Genomic DNA, 18,664 nt, shown 5'->3' with positions numbered 1-18,664 from the left:
AGGCTTAGAGGTACCTTCTATTGCCCCAAATAATTTTTTCCCTTTAGGGGTGGCTTTGAGGCTAATGGCCAAGTCTCAGACCATTCACAGTCCAAGTCCAGACCATTCGCTTTTACTTTCATTTTAGCTACTCCAGAGAACAATAGCCAAGATAGTTTGCTTTCTTATTAATTTCCACTTCCTCAAGCCTCTCGTCAACCGATGCCCCAGGCGTTGGGGATCTACCTCTAAATTCCTCTAGTAAAATTTACCTTTGTAATTGATGACAGCGCAGCTGCTCTTTCATACCGTGGGTGATTGTGTGGCCACCCAGGAATCTTCATTCTTCGCCCTTTTATTCTATTTCTTCCCAAACCACGTTTCCGTGAGCTAGGGCCAATCTAGCAAATCCTACATCTGATGCCAATTCTGGGGGTGTTTGCTCCGACACCAGTCAATCCTTAACACCGACTGATATTATGACACATGAGTTCAGTTCGGATACTGTCTTCACGGAGTGAGCACCAGAGCCCACACACGAAAAGTCTCAGTGCCACAAGACCGTCCCCACTCCAGAGGCCCGTCACGAGCGTACCCGAAAGCTGGATTCCCCTTTTGGTTGGTAGCAGGTCAAACCAACCCAGAGATTGGAAGGAAGGACTTATGGCCTCCAGCAAGTAAGGAGAACACGGAGACCCTCTCCCGAAGCAGTGTCTCCCCAGCAGAACTGGCTAAAAGTGTGAAGTTGCTACACGAAAGGGCCTGAGCCGAATTCTGCATTTCGTTGGGGCGGCAGAGTCCAAGCTGGAGCTGACTGAAGTCAGCCAAGGTCAACATCAGCATCCCTTAAGGTGCCGCGTGAGCGGGAGGGGCACGTTTCTGAAAAACTGCTCAGGAAAGTGCTTCGGGCCAGGCTTTACCACCAAATCCGCACCAGGAGTCTTCACAAAAGATTTATCCTCTTGGCCATGGTGACTTCTCTTGCCTTTAACAGTCTTTTTTTTTTTTTTCTTTTTTTTTTTCCCATTAATACCTTTATTTCTGAGACCCACTCAAGGGCAAGCATCGTGCCAGACTTAGATCTCCAAATGCCTTAGGCCGAAATTGGCTTCTTTTATATCAACAAGCTCTATCAGGTTCTTTTCCTCCGAAACTCCCTGCTTTGTCTACATACAAAATGCCCCAAGCTGGAGTTCCCACTGTGGGGCACGGAAATGAATCTGACTAGGAACCATGAGGTTGCAGATTTGATCCCTGGCCTCGATCAGTGGGTTAAGGATCCAGCGTTGCCGTGAACTGTGCCATAGTTTGCAGACGTGGCCAGAATCTTGCATTGCTGTGGCTGTGGCGTAGGCGGGCACCTGTAGCTCTGAAGAGGCCCTTAGCCTGGGAACCTCCATATGCCGTGGGTGTGGCCCAACAAAGACAAACACAAAACAAAACAAAACAAGCCCCAGGTTGCCACCCATACTTAAGCTCTAGGGCTGTGATCCTCTACTCGGGTTTGATAATTTGCTAGAAAAGCTCCCAGAACTCAGGAAAACACCTTTCACTTACACATCCTGGATGGTGCAAAAGGTATAGCCCAGGAATGAAACCAAGGGCAGGGCCCTGGGGGCTCCTGGGCACCAAAGCCTTCCTGGGCCCCTCATTTCTTATTTGTAGGAAAGAGGCCTCATGCAGCCTCCAGGGCTGCTCACGAGTTCTTTCCCGGTGACCAGCCCCATCCTGAGGTCTTTAGGGGCCCCCACCCTAAGTTACCTTATTAGCATAAATTCAGGTGTGATTGGAAGCGCTCTCTATAACCAGACACTGCTCTCACTCAGGAAATCCAAAGGGTTTTAGGAGTCCTGTGCCAGGAACTGGCGACCAAACCAAATGCCTTTCCTATGATACCCTGGTACTCCATCTGAAACGATGCCCACACAACGGAGGGGGAAGAGTCACTTGGAAAAAAAATTCTCAACGAAAAGAACCGACAGGACCGGAGAATGGAGGTGAGAATGGTATTACACACGTCTTAGTATTGTTAGAACGGAGGATTCATAATTATAAAATGCCTGTTCCCGAGCCTGTCACCTCCTGCAGAGCTCGGGAAATAATAGCTTTTACCGGCATGGCTGCGGGAGGGTGGGAGGCCCAAGTTGTAATCCTCGTCCTTGCTGGCTGCAGGGTCCACACCTCTTCTTGGCCACTTCATCTCCTCTGGGCCTCAGCTTTCTCATCCACACAATGAGGGGTAGGGGTGCCCCCCTGCGAATAAAGGGTCCTTTCTAACTGGAGGCTCTGAGTCAGTAAGATCATCAGTCAGGGTGCGGGTACCAGTGGCAGAACTAGAGAAATTGAGGGCTGGTGGTGCCCGCCAGGACAGAGGGCCGACAAGGTGTGAGAGTCCCTGCCCGCGGTGCCCCCGCCACCCAGCCCCTCCCCCGCCTCCATCCCCCACCCATCTCCCTCCCAAAGTTTAAAGCCGGGTGGGCCTGGCAGTCAGCTATCAGAGGGATCCGAAGAACGCAGCTCTGGAGAAGCGAGGCGCCTAGGGGCCTTGGAGGGGCCTCTCGCCGGCCAGGCTGGGCTCCAGCCAGGGCTGGGCACCTGCCGGGGCCTGGCACAGCTGGACCGCCCGGGGTCAGGGCGAGGGCGGGAGCGGGACCGCGGGCGGGGTCCGGGCGGGTCGGGCGCGGCCGGCCCACTTCGCCTCCACCTCCGCCTCCCCGACACCGCGATCAGCTGCTGCGGACGGAGGAAGAGGAAGGGGCGGAGCGGCGTTGTGGCTCAGCTCCGAGCAGTCAGCCGACCGCGCCGCCTGGGATCCGGAGAGCCAACCAGGGCCCGCACCGGCCGGGGCCGGGCTGGTTCGTCGGGTCTAGGAAGCCCGGCAATGCCCCGCCACCGAGGGCCTCCCGGCCAGGGCCGCCCCAGGTGGGGCTGGGAGCAGAGACTGGACAGCTTCTTGCGGGTCCCCAGCCTAAGGCTCCTGAGTATGGGCTTGGCACTGACCCTGGCCCTGTCTGACCCCCTGGTTTTCTGGGCTCCTGCTGGGGCTCATCCTCTTCCCGCCCAAGGCCACCCCGCCAAGTTCAGTCGCATAGCGCCCCAGCTCCGGAAAGCCTTTGGCTGGTGGAACCTCAGCTGTCCCGTCTGCAAAGGCCTGTTCACTGCCCTCGACCTCGGGCTAAAGGTAAGCGCTCTGGGGGCTGCCGGCAGGGGAGGGGGGCGCGGGGCGGGGCGCCGGATGGAGGGGCGCGCTGGAGCGGGGGCTGGGCTAAGACCTAGCCTAAGAGCAACCGCGATGGAGAGGCTGTGGTCCGCAAACCTTTACCTAATCTGCCCTCCTCTGGGGACACCCGTGGCTGCAAGCCACCACTGCCACCTCCTCTGTGACCTTGTGAAGTGAGGAAAGAGTTCAGGCTGGGCACGGTGCTAGCCCTTTTATGGAGGTTAAATCAAGCCTGCAGGCTGGTTTCCTTACCATTCTTCACCCCATTTCACAAATGAATAGAGGTCCTGAGCTGAAGTCACTTGCTGGAGGAAGGACCAGGAGGAGGGCCAGCAGCTGGTGAGGGGTAGGGCCAGGGCTCTGACCCTGGTGTGCCTGACCCAGTGCCCTCCACCTTAGCTTTAGCACCTGCAGCCCTAAGCAAGGTGCCTGGGACTAAGGTGCCACCAAGACCCTCCGACTCAAAAAGGACTTGAATTAAGGACGATCCAGAGGTGTGGGACCTGATGGGGCTGGGCTGCCTTGACCCTGATGGGGCTGTGATGAGCGCTGGTTGGTAGGTCAGCTTTCTGGGGCTCCTCAGGGAGACAAGGCCCTGTCCCTGTGTGTGTCCCCAAGCTCTGGACAGTCGTCATCCTGCCCACCCCAAATTTCATGGCACTTGAGACAGGGACTGAGAAAGCCAGCGGGCAGGAAAAGACCTGAAATGCCACCGAGCTAAAATGCCACTGGCCTGGTGATGCCCGAGTCACAGGGCAAGGTCTGCTTCACCATGGTGATACCGAATCCATCCTAGCCCCAGTTTGGAGGAGGGGGCCCCAGGGTGGAATCGAGGGGCGGCCAGGTCCCCGGGCTGTCTCTGACCGCTCACCCCCGGTTCTTCCCTCCCAGGAAGAGGTCAGTGTGGCCTGGGTGGGCTCCGTAGCCATCAAGGTGTGCAAGCTGCTGAAAATCGCGCCGCCCGCCGTGTGCCAGTCCGTCGTCCGGCTCTTTGAGGACGACGTGGTGGACGTGTGGACGCGCTCCGTGCTGCGCCCATCTGAGGCCTGCGGGCTGCTCGTGGGCTCCTCCTGTGGGCACTGGGACATCTTTGAATCTTGGAACATCTCCCTGCCGCCCGTGCCAAAGCCGCCCCCGCAGCCGCCCAGGCCCCCGGCCCCAGGCTCCCCCGTCAGCCGCGTCCTCTTCCTCACGGACCTGCACTGGGACCACGACTACCTGGAGGGCACAGACCCTAACTGCGAGAACCCGCTGTGTTGCCGCCAGGATTCTGGTCCACCGCCTGCCTCCCGGCCCGGTGCCGGATACTGGGGCGAGTACAGCAAGTGCGACCTGCCCCTGCGGACCCTGGAGAGCCTGTTGGGCGGGCTGGGCCCTGCCGGCCCTTTTGAAATGGTGTACTGGACCGGCGACATCCCTGCCCACAATGTCTGGCACCAGTCTCGCCAAGACCAGCTGCGCGCCCTGACCACGGTCACGGCCCTGGTGAAAAAGTTCCTGGGGCCGGTGCCTGTGTACCCGGCCGTCGGCAACCACGAGAGCACGCCTGTCAACAGCTTCCCGCCCCCCTTCATAGAGGGCAACCAGTCTTCCCGCTGGCTCTACGATGCCATGGCCGAGGCCTGGGAGCCCTGGCTGCCTGCTGAAGCCCTTCGCACCCTCAGGTATCTGAAGCACGTGGGAACCCAGGCGGGGAGGAGAAAGGTCGATGGAAGCTGAGAGGGCAGGGACCTGGCATCATCTGTCCTCGTCGCTCGAGTGCAAGTCCTCGAGTCTGCGGCTCTCCTGGCCGGCGCTCCCAGCCTGAGCCCAGGTTCCCGCTGCATCCTACCTCCTGCCCCCCTCCTTCCCAGGGCCGGCAGCACTCCCCCTCTGTTGCCAGTCTGCCCGCTAAAGGGCCCTGCCCTCTGTGACATTCCCAGCGGCTCCCGGCTTCCCCAGATGCAGGTCCCCTTCCCTCGGGATGGCCTTGGCTTTCTATTAAGCTTGCTTTCACTTCTCCCCCAGCCGCTCTCCTCGGTCACACAGGCGCTAGCGTCAGCGCTGTCCCAACGTGGGCTTGAGGTCAGGGAGGATGTCCTGTGTGCCTCTGGCCGCCACCCGGACGCCGTGCACAGGACCAGGCTCGCGGGACCAGGGTTACGCTTGCGCGCTGAGCCCTCGTGTTCGCTTCGTTTCAGAATCGGGGGGTTCTATGCCCTTTCCCCACGCCCCGGCCTCCGCCTCATCTCTCTCAATATGAATTTTTGTTCCCGTGAGAACTTCTGGCTCTTGATCAACGCCACCGATCCCGCTGGACAGCTCCAGTGGCTGGTGGGGGAGCTCCAGGCTGCTGAGGACCGAGGAGACAAAGTGAGGGGAGCGGTGGGGAGCTGGGGGAGCAGGGCCCAGGGTGGGGGGCGAAGCAGGCCCTTCAGGAGCAGCGCCCCACCTGAGCTGTGAGTGGAGAAGCTTGATGTTTCTGGCGCTCCCCACAACCGTTGCTCCTCGGGCGTCCGGCTCACGGTCACCTTGGAAAGCCCTTTGGTCTCCTCCCTGCCTCTCCGGCCAGGGCTGCCAGGGCCACTGGTGCCCTGATCACCCCCCTTAACTCGCCCCACAGGTGCATATCATCGGCCATATTCCCCCAGGGCACTGCCTGAAGAGCTGGAGCTGGAATTATTACCGAATCGTGAACAGGTAGGGAGGAGTGCTGGGGGCAGGGGAGCATCCCGTCACCCCTGCTGCCCCACGGGGGTGGAGAGGCTACTTTCTGGAGCAGGCTGGAGAGAGACAGCATTCCCGCCCCTCGCCGCCTCCGATCCCCTCCGCCCCCTTGCTCCAGCTTCTGAACGGCACCGGTGTTTTCTGGCCAGGTACGAGAACACCGTGGCGGCGCAGTTCTTCGGCCACACGCACGTGGATGAGTTCGAGGTGTTCTACGACGAGGAGACCCTGAGCCGGCCGCTCTCTGTCGCCTTCCTGGCGCCCAGCGCCACCACCTACATCAGCCTGAATCCCGGTGAGTGAGGCGGGAGCCAGTCGGGAGATGGCTGGAGCCGAAGCAGCAGGGGCGGAGTCCGAGCCCAGGCCACCGGGGCAGGCCGTGCCTCCCCCCGGAGGTGTCTGTGCCCCTTCCTCGCTCCAGCCAGCCCTCCCCCTTGCAGGTTACCGGGTCTACCAAATAGACGGCAACTACTCGGGGAGCTCCCACGTGGTCCTGGACCACGAGACCTACATCCTGAACCTGACGCAGGCGAATGAGCCCGGGGCCACCCCGCACTGGCAGCTCCTCTACAGGGCGCTGGAAACCTATGGGCTGCCCAACGCGCTGCCCGCCGCCTGGCACGACCTGGTGTACCGCATGCGGAGCGACACACGGCTTTTCCAGACCTTCTGGTTTCTCTACCACAAGGGCCACCCACCCTCGGAGCCCTGTGGCACGCCCTGCCGCCTCGCCACACTGTGCGCCCAGCTCTCCGCCCGCTCAGACAACCCTGCCCTGTGTCGCCACCTGGTGCCAGAGGCAGGCCCCTCTGATGCCCAGAGCCTGCGGCCAAGGCCCCCGTTCTGCTAGCATCCTTCCCCAGAGCCGGGGAAGTGCATGTCTGAGGAAGGAGTGAAAACTCCAGAGGGCCACACAGTGGGAAGAAGGCCTGGTGGAAGCGCCTGTCGCTGCGCAAGCACGCCTCGGAAACAGGACCTCCTTCCCCGGAGCTGGTTTAGCCAAACGTGGGAGGGGGGCCGGCTGCTCTGAGGCCGCTGCCCTTTCACAGCCACGCAGCAGAGGTCTAAGTTATTAGCTGCCCCGGGCAGACCCAACAAGCTGTCACCCCAGGCCTGTGCTCACCACCCAGGAGCCCTGTACTGTTGCTGCTGCCTGGTTGCCAGGCTGTTAAAATAAAAAGAGACTTGGACTCCAGACCCAGCCGTGACTGTCTCAGGGTTTTTGGTTTTTTTTTTTTTTTTTTTTTTTTTGGCCACACCCACAGCATGCAGAAGTTCCCAGGCCAGGGCTTAAACCCCCAACCTGAGTGCCACAGCAGTGACAACGCCAGATCCTTAACCGTTAGGCTGCAAGGGAACTCCAGTCCCAATTTCTCTCGAGGCAGGTAAGGCACTGGGAACGAGACCCTAACTGAGGGATCGGGGTACCCGGAGTGACGGATGTGCGGACGCCGGGAGGCACACAGCTCAGCAGGGCAGACAGACTTTATTAGTGATATCAGTACAGCAGAAGTGCCGTGGAGCAGAGGGGAGGGGACCCATGCCTGGACCAGTCCCCTCCTGCCCCCGCAGGACCCTAGGAAGGTGGGGCATGGCCTAGACCAGGTCCTCCTGCACCCCCAGAAACGTGGGACTAGAGGGCCTGGGGCTGGCCTTGCTTCCTGCGCCTCTTCTCATTAATCCATGTGGCCACTTCCTCGCCTGACGGATCTCCCTCCCCAGCCCCTAGGCAGGGAACCCCAGCTACTGGGGAAGGGGCAGCTCTGGGGGGCCCGAGGTCTAGGTATGGCCGGCAGAGCCCCTCCCTGCCCCGTACCCTGAGTTCCCCAGGACCCAACGCAAGCAGGTGTAGGGAGGACCGGGGGCTTCAGGGGGTGTGGGACCCCAGCCGCTTGGGCTTGAGGGAGCCCCACAGCGACTGGACGCCCCTGCGCACGGTCCACCCTACGCGCCGGGCAACAGACTCAGCGGGGGGTGCCGGGAGGCAGGAGGTGGAGGCCTGGGAGCGGGCATCCAGACACTTCTGGTAGCGGAGCTGCAGAGAGGCGGGGGGCAGTCACGCTGCAGCCTGCCCTGTGGGCTGGGCACCGCCGCGGCACCACTCCCCGCACTTACCATGCACGCAGCCTGCACGGCCTCGGAGAGGCTGGCGGCGTTGGGTTCGCACCAGAACATGTGGCAGCAGAAGGAGGCCGGGCCAGCAGCCATGATGAACGCAAAGGTGTGGACATCCCTGCCCACGGCCAGGAAGGACAGGAAGCGCACGCGGCACTCCCCCAGCACGGCCTCGGTCTGCAGGGACGGCAGCCGACCTCTGCCTCTGGGCACATCAGCCTCCCCCACCCCTGGTCTCCCCGCTTCCACAAGGCCCAGCCGTGCCCCCCACCCCCACCCCGCCACCCAGGCCTTTACCTGCTGGTGCAAGATGGTGAGCGTGGCAGGGGCCACGCTGACGTGACTCGGTGTCCACTGCTCACGGCTACTGGAGGACAGGACCGACTCCAGGGCCCCGTTGATCACATCCACCCCTGCAAGACAAGGGATGAAGCGCGGATAGCGAGGACACGACCCCCCAGCCCTGCGCTGGACCTCTGCTGCCTCGTCCCCGCTGCCCTCGCCCGTGGCCCTGGACGATGCTGTGCAGGTGTCCCTTGCTTGGTGCTCTCCCCCTTGGCTCCAGTAACCGGGCACTTTTCTAGCCTTTTCCATCTTGAATCCTAAGCTTTGTTTTTGTCACTGACGCTGCCTCTTCCTCCAGCCTCCTAAGCGGACCGACCCCCTGGAGCTGTGCCCTATCTCGCTCTCCCACGTTCAGACATCCGGGGGCCTCGCACCACAGTGACTCTTACTCCCAAGTCGGTCTCAGTGAGCCCACCGGCCAGTCCTCGCCCGTCCTCGAGAGGCAGCCTCTGTTTTTGCTTCTGGTTTTTAGGGCTTCCCCTCGAGGAATGTTTGCTCTCGTGTCATACTGAGTCACGTCATCACAGTGCATTGTGTCCTTACGGTCTCACGGCAGAGCCTTTATCACCCCGCTGCAGGCAGGAAACGCAGCTTGGAGGACCAGGTAATAAACCTTAGGGCGCACTGAGGAACGAGGACCTGAAGGCAGGCAGTCGATTCTGGAGCCTGGGTTCTTGGCCAGGCCCTTCCCTGCCCCTTCTCGAGATTCCCAGTTTCGGAACCGGAAAGGCTGTCACATCTTAGGTGTGCTCAGTCCTTTCCAGGAGGGGCTCAGCGGCCAAGGGACTGAGGCGCCAGGCTTTTAGACCAGTCAGCTTCCCCTGCGACATGAATCCTCTAGACCGCTGTGCAGCATTTCCGCCCAGGCCACCCCACTTCTGCGCGTACTCAGTTGACAACCGAGGCAAGAGCTCGCAGAGTGCTGGGGCGTGGGTTCCGGTCCCTGCACTGCTCGTGAGCTGGCCGTGCCATCCTCTGTGTACCCTCATAGCCAAGAGATGAGGGGGAACCACGCCAACGCAAAGGACCGCACCTCTGCGGCCCACGCTCGGGCCCTTTCGCCCCTTTTGGTGCCTCTGGCCACCCACGAGGAGCAGACCGCAGGGGCCCTTTGTGGACGGAGGGTCTCCCTCGCAAGTCCTCCCGCATCGTGGCCTTGCTTGTCTTACTCTCTGGCCGGATCAAAGCCACCCTCCTGTCCTGAGCATGAAAACTGGCCTCCTGTGACCTGTCGAGCATCACACTGGACTGCTCCCTGAGCCTCCAGTGGCGCGGGCAGCACTTAAGATCCAGTCTCGGCAAATGCGCAGCCCGGCAGAAGGGGCCTCCAGAGTGAGAGAAGGGGATGCCTGTCCACGGGCCGTCCCCTCCACACTGTCTGAGAAACTCCCAACCCTCCTTCAAGGTGCACCCAGGCCCCGCTTCAGAGGCCTTATCTGTTCGGGGCACGGAGGGTGCAGCTGCGACAACGCTTATCACAGGGGGAACCCTTTCTCCACACTGGGCTGGAGCCATCTCAAGGAAAGGAACCAGGCTCCCTCCGGTCGGTGTCCCCACCCCAGCACAGGGCTTACTTATCTACTGAAGGAGCCCCAGATGCATGAGCAAGTCACCCCCAGGGCCACAGGGCCAGAGGCATCCCAACTAGTGTAAGAGACCCAGGAGCCACAGAGGGGTGGTGACCAGGCAGGAACAGGGGGGCCAGCGCAGATGGCACACGGCCCAGATGTTAAGGACAACGATGCCAGCCAACAGAAGAGCTCAGAGGTCGTGAGTGTGGGCCCGGCGGCAAAGCCACGCTGCCTAACGAGCAGACGGGGCGGCACCTGCCCCGGATTGGGGCGCATCAGCACGGAGGCAGGGCAAGCTGGGCCTCTGCCGCCTGGAGGAAGCTCAGACGCCACGTTCTCAAGTCCCTTCTGACTCCCGGGTCTAAAGGAAGCTCCTCTGTGACGCAGCTCAGGGCACCTCGATACTTTCTTCCAGTGAATGGCTCCACTTGTCACTGCACGGTTATTGTGTGATTACTGACTTTCTATTTTTTCCCACTGTCATCTCCTGTAACCTCCACGAGAGTAGGACTGCGGTCATTGTTTTCCCAGGACTTGGCACCTGAGAGGCAGGCTTCTTAGGTATTTGCTAAGCGAAGGAGCGAGTAAGCGACTGGAGCTGGGAAAGCCCTGGAAATGCCAGAGGGAACCTGGCGGTCCCTGCCCTTGGGCTCCTCGTGGCCCTGGTTCCCTGGCTCACACTCAGTGAAGGCGGACAGGGGCTGCGGGGGGAGGGGGGGCAGAGGGACGGGAGGCGGAAGGAAGGCCTGGTGAGAGGCGCTGGGAGGCGGAGGGCGGGATCGAGGTGGCCGTCCCGGCCCTGGGTGAGAAAGGACACACGTACCAACGGGTTTAGCAACAGGCACATTCCCCAGGTAATAGACTTGGAACTTTTGTACCAGCTCGTTCTTGGGTGCCGGGAATTCCACTGCGGGGAGAAGAGGAGGGTCAGTCCCACAGGCGCAGCCCCTGCTCAGTCGCAGCCCCACCGCCAACCCCCGCCTCCCCGCTCCCTTCACCAAACTCCCTCCACTTGTCCGACCAAAGAACTGAGGCTCCATTTCTTCTTTTGGGGGGTGGGGCCATGCCCAAGGCATGTGGAAACTCCGGGGCCAGGCACTGAACTCGTGCCACAGCAGTGACCTGAGCCGCTGCAGTGACACCACCAGATCCTTAACCTGCTGTGCCACAAGGGAACTCCAACGCTCCATTTTTTTTTTTCTTTTTTGTCTTTTGATCTGTTGTTGTTGTTGTTGTTGTTGTTGTTGTTGTTGTTATTTCTTGGGCCGCTCCCGCGGCATATGGAGGTTCCCAGGCTAGGGGTTGAATCAGAGCTGTAGCCACCAGCCTACGCCAGAGGCACAGCAACGCGGGATCCGAGCCGCGTCTGCAACCTACACCACAGCTCACGGCAACGCCGGATCGTTAACCCACTGAGCAAGGGCAGGGACCAAACCCGCAACCTCATGGTTCCTAGTCGGATTGGTTAACCACTGCACCACGACGGGAACTCCCCAACGCTCCATTTTTATCATTCTGGCCACCGGCTTGTGTCCCTTCTTGGGTCCCCCTACCTTTGCCAACAGAGCTGGGACGGATCTGGCACAGAGGTGACACTGACCTTGGAAAGGGACGTCCACCAGTTTCGAGTGGTCCAGGGAGAGTCCGTTTACTAGGCAGCGGGCATTGCGCCGTTCGGCCATGATCTGAGGCAGGGAGACGAGGAGCGGAAGGGCGAGGGAGGGCCCGTTAGGGCTCTGTCGCCCTGGAGCCCCCAGCCCCCTGGTGACCCCACCCACGTCCTGTAGAGCAAAGGTGGCAGCTAGTCCAGGTGCGGGGGCCGTGCCTTAGAGCAGATCTCATGCAGGCTGGTGGCGATGTTCTTGGCGGGTGCCTCACAGCGAAACACGTGGCACTTGAGCATCTGGGTCAGCTTATCGCGAGCTACGTAGGCAAAGTCCCTGTTGGGGGAGGGGCGCCTCAGTGTCTCCCAGGGCCATCGGGTGCTAAGCCTGGTCCCCCCCGTCCCCCCACCCCCGTCCATCGCAGCTCCTCTAGGGCTTCTGCCCTGGGGGTGGCGTCCAGTAGGTGCTGCCTTCTGGCCAGAGGGTAGACAGGCGAGCATGCCAGGGGGAGGGTGGGTGAGCAGAGCGGCCAGGAGGGGGCAGGGCACGACAAGGGAACTTGGGGGCTGCGCGGCGTCTGCTCCGGGGCTGGGCAGAGGAACGGTCCGGATGAGCATACTACCTCTCTCTGGGTCCGGCAGCACAAGAGAGGCAAAGAAGAGGGTGAGGGAGGAGGCCCGCTCTGACTGCTGGCTGAGCCCCGCCCCGGGACCCCGGGCCGCGCCCCCACCTTCCGCTGTCCCGCCCGACGCCCCACACGCGGATGCTGACGATGGGCTGGGCGTGCAGCAGCGCCTGGCTGTGCGGCTCCACCAGCTTCAGCGTCTCGTCCTCCAGCTGGAGCAGCAGGTCCTTTCCCTGCAGAGACCCGGGAGGCAGACGCTCAGCGCTGCCCCGCTGGCATCGGGGCTGATCTCCGCCACCTGCAGCTTGGGGACATGTGCTTTGGTGCCGGACTAGCCACTCCGCAGGCCTCGCTCTGGCAGAGGTCACACCTGTCATCTCTCAGGCGACTTATCATCCTCATCGCTGTCAGACGGCCGTCTCCCGAGACCCCATCCATCTCGCAGCTGCCCCTCGGCGGGTCCACGCCTCCCTCCCCAGCCCACGCGGGGGGCAGCTGGGCTCTCCCAGTGCCTTTCCCTTGGCTGCCGCCCTGCTGCTCAGGCCCTCACCTCCCCCCAGCCCCCAGACATGGGGTCGTGCAGGTTGTTTTTGTGGTAGGAGAGCTGACGGATGCAGTTGTTGACGGCCACGCTGCTGCGGCCAGGGGCCAGCTCCTCCTCCGTCATCTCCACCCAGCCCAGGGAGCGCACGGCGAAACACTGCCAGACACAAGAGAGAGGTGGGAGGTAGAGGGTCTGGGCTAAAGCTGGAAGAGCCCCCAGCCCGGGACACAGGGAGGTTTGCTGAGACCAGGGGAGTTCTTGACACAGAGCACAGCGGGCAGGGGTGCGGAAGGCCGAGAGGCGCTACAGGCAGGGTATGGGTGTGGGAGGGGAGATAACCTCAGGGGAGACCCCTGCCAGTCAAGGAAGCATCCCCCAGGAAGGGCCTCCTGCCAGGCCACCGAGCTGCCTGGCTCCGAAGCTGAAGGGCCTCCCATTCAGACACGGGGCGGGGTCTGTGCTGAGACTGCAGGGCTCAGGCCCTGGGCGGCTCTCCTGAGCAGAGAGGCTCCCAGAACACGACCCCAGGGGCTCTCCTGCACCCAGGGGCCAGCCTGGGGACAGGCACTGGTCTCGAACACACCTTGGCCCCGGGGTTGGCATTCCGTGCAGGCAGCTTCTCCTCCTCTTGGGGCAACGGCTCTGGGCTGGAGACAGAAGGTGACACTGGGTACAGGCCCTCGAACGGGGAGCTGTCCCAAGGCCGATTCTGGGTGGACCCTCCCTCCCGAGGGCAGCCCAGAGTCGTGCCCTCACACTCACCTGAGGCTCTGAGCTGGGAAGGGCAACACCCTCTCCTCGGGCTCCTTCAGCCCCAAATCCATCGGGGCCTCCTCGCTGGGCTCATCCTCGGGAAGGGGAGCGAGGAATCAGGACCAGATGAGGCCCCTTCTCCAGCTCCCCCATCGTGAAGGCACTTCCCTCACTCACCTTCCAAAACTCTCCATCATCGAAGCCTTCTCCGTGGGCGAAGCCGGTCCAGGTGAGCTGGGACGGGGACGGGAGCAGAGAGCGGCCGTGGTGCGTCTCCTCCAGCAGCGCCACCCCCCTCCCCTGGTCCAAAGCATCAGGCCTGGAGCCTCACCTGGGACTCCTCTCGGGGGCTGCTCCCCTGTGACTGCGATGGGGAGGCCCGGCCCGGGGGCTCCCACTGGGTGGTCCCCGTCGGGATGTGCCAGTAGTAGGTCCCTGAGGTGTCCTGGACCCTCATCCATCCAGCCGGCAGGTCGGAATCCGTCTCGAAGGCGTTGCGGTTCCAAAAGGAATCTGCCAGGTGCGGAGCTTGGTGAGGGCGTGCCCACCCATCAGGCAGACCCTGGCTACTCTGCCCAGTCCCCTCCCCCGTGGGGCAGAAGGGGTGGGGGAAGGGCTCCAGCACAAGGTTCCCGCTTCCTCCTGGAGCCCGAGGTCTGGAGTCACAGCATGGGGGCCACCAGCAGGGGACATGGCTCAGGTCTCCTCCTGCGCCCTGCTCCCGGCTGCTGCGGCTACACGGAGGGAAGGAGGGAGGCAGAGAGAAGGGAGGGAGGCTGGGTGACCCCGAACCACCTCCTGTCATACATATTTCAGATGGGCACACTCACCAACTCCTGCACACACCCGTGCACACCCGCAACATATACCACACATACCACACAGTTGTGAAGCCACCGCAAACCCAGGAAATACCGCACAAATGGCAGGTATCACATACAGGGGCACACGCACGTGCAAAGGCAAAAACTCACACCGACTGCAGCCATCCACAGATGCAGACACCATGCACAGAGGTGTGCACACACATGAATATACATGTTCCAGCGCCTGCCACACAAGTGTGCAGAGACCACACCCCCAGCGACCCTCAACCCATGTGTGAGCACCACACAGTGAATGCACATCAGACACACAACACACCTTCACCTCTGCCCCATGTGTGCAGATGCCAGACACACCCACCCTGACCTTGCCACACACAGATGCCAGCAAACATGTCGTGCACATGCACCTGTCCTACGCCACGCACCTGTGACACACCGCCTCCTCCCCTGGCAGAGCCACACCACTCCAGCCCTGCAGCCTGGCTCGTGCCCCCTCCACTTCCGCGCTCCCTGCCAGCCCCGCCCCCGTCATGCCCAGCGCCGTGCCGCCCCTCACCTGGGCTACCGTCCTGCAGGATGATGGCCAGGAAAAAGTCCTGGGAGAACATGGCGCTCGTTCCCAGCCCCTCCTGCCTCCCCCCTCCCTCCTCACAGCCCCTCCAGCCCAGCCAGCTGGGCTCACAGCCTGGTGCTGGGCTGCAGAGAAAGCTCATCCCGCCCCCTTCTCACCAGGACAGAGCGCCTGCCAGGCAAGATCCACCCCCGCCCGGAGCTCGCCAGGGAGGGGCCGGGACCACCACGGAAGGGGACCTCCTCGGGGTACAGATGAGGGGGGATCCTGAGACCCCAGCCCTCCCTGCCCCACATCTCTTCTTTCTGATCCTGACTCCCCTCCCCCAATCCTGATTCTCCATCCCACCCCACAGTGGTCACCCCAGTGCCACAGGCAAGCCCCGACTTAGGGACACCAGGAGGCTCAGCCCCTTGGGAATACACCAACCACCTGGGACCCCGCCAAGCCTAGAGCTCTCAGCACAAACAGGGTGTGGCTTTGAGGCTCCCAGGGACATGCCCTGCCCAGAGCCGGCCCAGCAGTTGGAGCTGAGAGTGGGCTTCAGGGGCTGGGCCCCCATAAGCGTGGGGCTGGGTTTGGGGCTTCCCAGCCACCCCCCCCCTCACCTGCCAGGGCCCAGCTAGGCTGCAGCGTCTCCTCGGCAACCGCAGCACCAGGACCAGCTGGGAGCGCCCAGACTGCTGACGTGCTTCCCGTTACCACGGAAACCAGGAATCCTGACTGGTCCAAGAGGCAGCACTGAGGGACAGGCAGTCCCCAGACCCAGGCTGCTGGGCAACCAGGCACAGGGCTGGGAGGGGGCGCGGCTTACACCAAGGTGGCCGCATACCTGAGGGGCGCGTCATGGGGGCAAAAGATGCCTCAGCCCTCGGCCTCCACACCAGGTGAGCCCACAGGGGAGGGGCTCTTTTCGTCCCTCCGGCCTTCCAGGTACCTCCTGCTGCCTCTCCCCGCCTCCTGCTCCTCCCTCCGGTGCTAGGGAATAAGAAGGCCCGCTTTTCCCCAGAGACTTTCAGAGCTCTCTCTCTCTCTCCACACCTTCCAGGAACACCACACCCAGGGCAGCCGTGCCCCCCGGAGCCACCCCGGAAGGGACCCGCTCACCACATTCAGATGGAGTCACACACACCAATCCACCTGCCCTCCCTGTCAGCCGGCGCCTTCCTGTGTCACAGAGCTTCGTCCTTCCGCTCTGGGCTGGAGGGCAGCTCTCCCCGCTGACCATCTGGGAGGCCCTTCTGGAGCTTGGCTCGTCTCCCTCCGAGCACAGCCCCACCGGGCCTTTGCTTCCACGAGCCGGCTCCTGCTCGGGAACCGACGCGTTCCCTCCGGCCTCCGTTCTCAGGCGCAGTCCCGCGCACACAGAGGCTCGTGCAGCCTTCATTCATCCACGCGTGCCTTCCTGGCGAAGGCCAGAGGCCGGCCTTTGCTCCGGAGTCAGTGATGCTCTCTCCTTCCCCGCACGCACGGCACTGCAGTGGTCCAGACGCCCAGGGTTTTCGCCTGGATCCCTGCGACAGCCTCACCAGGGGTCTCCCTCTTCTTGCTAGGCTCGTCCAATCTGGGCTGCACACCACAGCCCGGACGGGCATTCCAAAATACTCACTTCTCCCCAGTGGAACACTTCATCTCTCCTTGTCCTCAAGACAGAACCCGGTTCCTCAAGACAGATGGCTCGTGTGCCACCATGAGCCCTAATGGCCTACCTCTCAGCTGACCTTTGACCACCCCACACTCCGGGTCTCTGTCCCCACCTGGGATGTGCCCCTCATCTCTCTGAGCCCGGGCTCCTCCCCCGGCTCTTCTCCTGGCATTACCCCTCCTCCTTCAAGCATCAGTGTAAAGGCTGCTTCTTCCTCTTTTTTTTTTTTTTTTTTTTTTTTTATGCTTTTTAGAGCCACACCTGCGGCACGTGGAGGTTCCCAGGCTAGGGGTCTAATCGGAGCTACAGCTGCTGGTCACAGCCACAGCCACAGCCATAGCCATTCAGGGTCTGAGCTGCGTCTAAAACCTACACCACAGCTCACGGCAATGCCAGATCCTTGACCCACTCACTGAGCGAGGCCAGGGATCAAACCTGCAACCTCATGGTTCCTAGTCAAATTCGTTTCCACTGTGCAACCACTGCTTCTCAAAACCGACCCACCCCTCCCCCACCGTGCACACGCGCCTCTCCTGCACCTCCCCCATCCTGGGGCTCAAACTACCTGCTTATTTCTGTCTCCGCACTGGACTGTGAGTGCCAGGAGGCACGGTCACCTGTAGGATGCATTCCTAGCATTCAGGACAAGGCCTGGCACCGACGATGAGCCCAACACAGGTAGGAAAGCTCATACGTTCATCATCCATCCATTCATTCATACAAACACGTACGCATTCACTCAATAATGCTGGGGTGGGAAGGAGGAAATAATGTTTGCTCAATTCTACCACATTCCTCAGAGCCCAGACCTCCTCTGTGGCCTTCCCGGTCGTAACAAGCCAGTCACAAGGCAGGAGGCAGTGACGCAGCCCCTCCGGTAAGCTGGCCCCACGCCACCCCCCAACTTCCAGGGCCTCCAGCAGAGCGAGATCCTCGCCCGTCCTCTCGCCCCCCCAGCGCCCTTGCTGAGGCCGCTGCCCGTGCCCCGAACACCCTCCCCAGCTCCTCAGCGCTTCCGTCCCTCTACTCCCAGAGGGCTCACGGGCGCAGCCACCAGGGGCACCGTCCAGGAGCACTTGAGCAACCAGGCCCTCCATTATCTGGCCTCGGACTCGCACCCACTGGGGCAGGAGGAGCAAAGGAGCAAGCTGCAGGCTGATGCCAGCCTCCGAGATTGTGTGTGGCCCGTGTGGAACTTTTCAAAAAGAGACCCGCGTGCTGGGATTTAGAAACAGCAATGTCTCAGGTTGACACCTAGTGTTCCGCTTCCCTGAAAGTTACACAAACGGGCTCCAGCGAGACCACCTTTCCCTCCACCTAACCCGTACAAAACCAGCTGGGGCGGGCAGAGCTGCTCCCTTTAAAGGGGGTCCAGGCAGTAGCCGCTGGCGGCCCTGACATCCCCCAGAGAGAGGCGATCAGACTTTGTCCCACAAAACCGCTCGATACCACCTATGACGCGTTCTTACAAAAACAAAACGCAAAACACCCCTTGAATCTGAATCTGCTCAAGACTCTAGAATTCACTGCCTCCGTCTGGGAAATCCAAGGGAAGGGGCACCCGTTCGAAGCCACCCCAAGGAACAGAGCAAGGAAAACCCAGGCCAAGTGAGCCTGTGGCTTCAATTAAACCGTAAGAAAGCTGCAAGCAAAAATAAAGAGATACGAGGGATAATGTACAGATCCAGAGAAACCTTGAGACATAGCAATCATCAAAATGTTTGCTCCTATTTGGGTGCTGATACGAAGAATTAAAAACAAATTTTGGGGGTCGCACCCTCGGCATGTGGAAGTTCCTGAGCCAGGGACGGAACCCGAGCCACAGCAGTGACCCGTGCCGCTGTAGCGACAATGCTGGATCCTTAATCCACTGTGCCACCAGAGAACCCCCAACGAATCAAAACTTTAAAAAAAAAAACAGGGCAGAGGAGACATTTACTAAACGTAAACATTAACCGGATGTTCGATAACACTAAGGAATTACTGTTAAATTGTTGTAGGCGTGGAAAGGGGTTGTGGATTTTTAGCAGGAGTTTTATCTTTTAGAAACGCACGCATGAACATTTACAAATATATTTGCTTCAGAACAACCCAGCCCCGGGCCCAGGAGGAGGTGGGGGGTGTAGATATAAGAGCATGTTATGGCCAGGCTGGGGGAT

General features: G+C 61.2%; 2 protein-coding genes across 8 annotated transcripts in view; one reads left to right on the top strand and one right to left on the bottom strand.

Moving 5' to 3' along the window:
- Positions 1 to 2,795: 2,795 nt before the first annotated feature.
- SMPD1 (sphingomyelin phosphodiesterase 1) lies at positions 2,796 to 7,100 on the top strand. The gene is made up of 6 exons (XM_021062347.2): positions 2,796 to 3,160; positions 4,091 to 4,863; positions 5,380 to 5,551; positions 5,802 to 5,878; positions 6,055 to 6,200; positions 6,346 to 7,100. The coding sequence occupies exons 1-6, from the start codon at positions 2,861 to 2,863 to the stop codon at positions 6,753 to 6,755; spliced, it is 1,878 nt and encodes a 625-aa protein (XP_020918006.2). The 5' UTR covers positions 2,796 to 2,860; the 3' UTR covers positions 6,756 to 7,100.
- Positions 7,101 to 7,372: 272 nt separating this feature from the next.
- The window catches only part of APBB1 (amyloid beta precursor protein binding family B member 1), a 21,257-nt gene continuing 9,965 nt past the window's right edge, over positions 7,373 to 18,664 (bottom strand). For 4 of the 7 annotated variants that reach the window (XM_084974873.1, XM_021062342.2, XM_021062345.2 and 1 more), the window contains 12 exons: positions 13,794 to 13,975; positions 13,640 to 13,696; positions 13,472 to 13,557; positions 13,293 to 13,356; positions 12,716 to 12,865; positions 12,271 to 12,398; positions 11,762 to 11,876; positions 11,537 to 11,621; positions 10,760 to 10,843; positions 8,318 to 8,433; positions 8,021 to 8,197; positions 7,373 to 7,940 (listed from right to left, as the gene is read on the bottom strand). In XM_084974873.1, coding sequence (XP_084830999.1) covers positions 7,773 to 7,940; positions 8,021 to 8,197; positions 8,318 to 8,433; positions 10,760 to 10,843; positions 11,537 to 11,621; positions 11,762 to 11,876; positions 12,271 to 12,398; positions 12,716 to 12,865; positions 13,293 to 13,356; positions 13,472 to 13,557; positions 13,640 to 13,696; positions 13,794 to 13,975 — 1,412 coding nt within the window. In that variant the 3' untranslated portion in view covers positions 7,373 to 7,772. Of the gene's footprint in view, positions 7,941 to 8,020; positions 8,198 to 8,317; positions 8,434 to 10,759; positions 10,844 to 11,536; positions 11,622 to 11,761; positions 12,169 to 12,270; positions 12,399 to 12,715; positions 12,866 to 13,292; positions 13,357 to 13,471; positions 13,558 to 13,639; positions 13,697 to 13,793; positions 13,976 to 18,664 lie in introns of all 7 variants that reach the window. The other 3 variants (XR_014814451.1, XR_014814450.1, XR_014814449.1) reach the window with 1 other exon arrangement.

The sequence above is a fragment of the Sus scrofa genome, chromosome 9 (assembly GCF_054392235.1).
Source record: "Sus scrofa isolate SSC_HxYL_T2T_F1_AM1 chromosome 9, Sscrofa_HxYL_maternal_Yorkshire_Landrace_v2.0, whole genome shotgun sequence".
Lineage (NCBI taxonomy): Eukaryota > Metazoa > Chordata > Mammalia > Artiodactyla > Suidae > Sus > Sus scrofa.
This window is presented reverse-complemented; position numbering and strand designations above follow the sequence as displayed.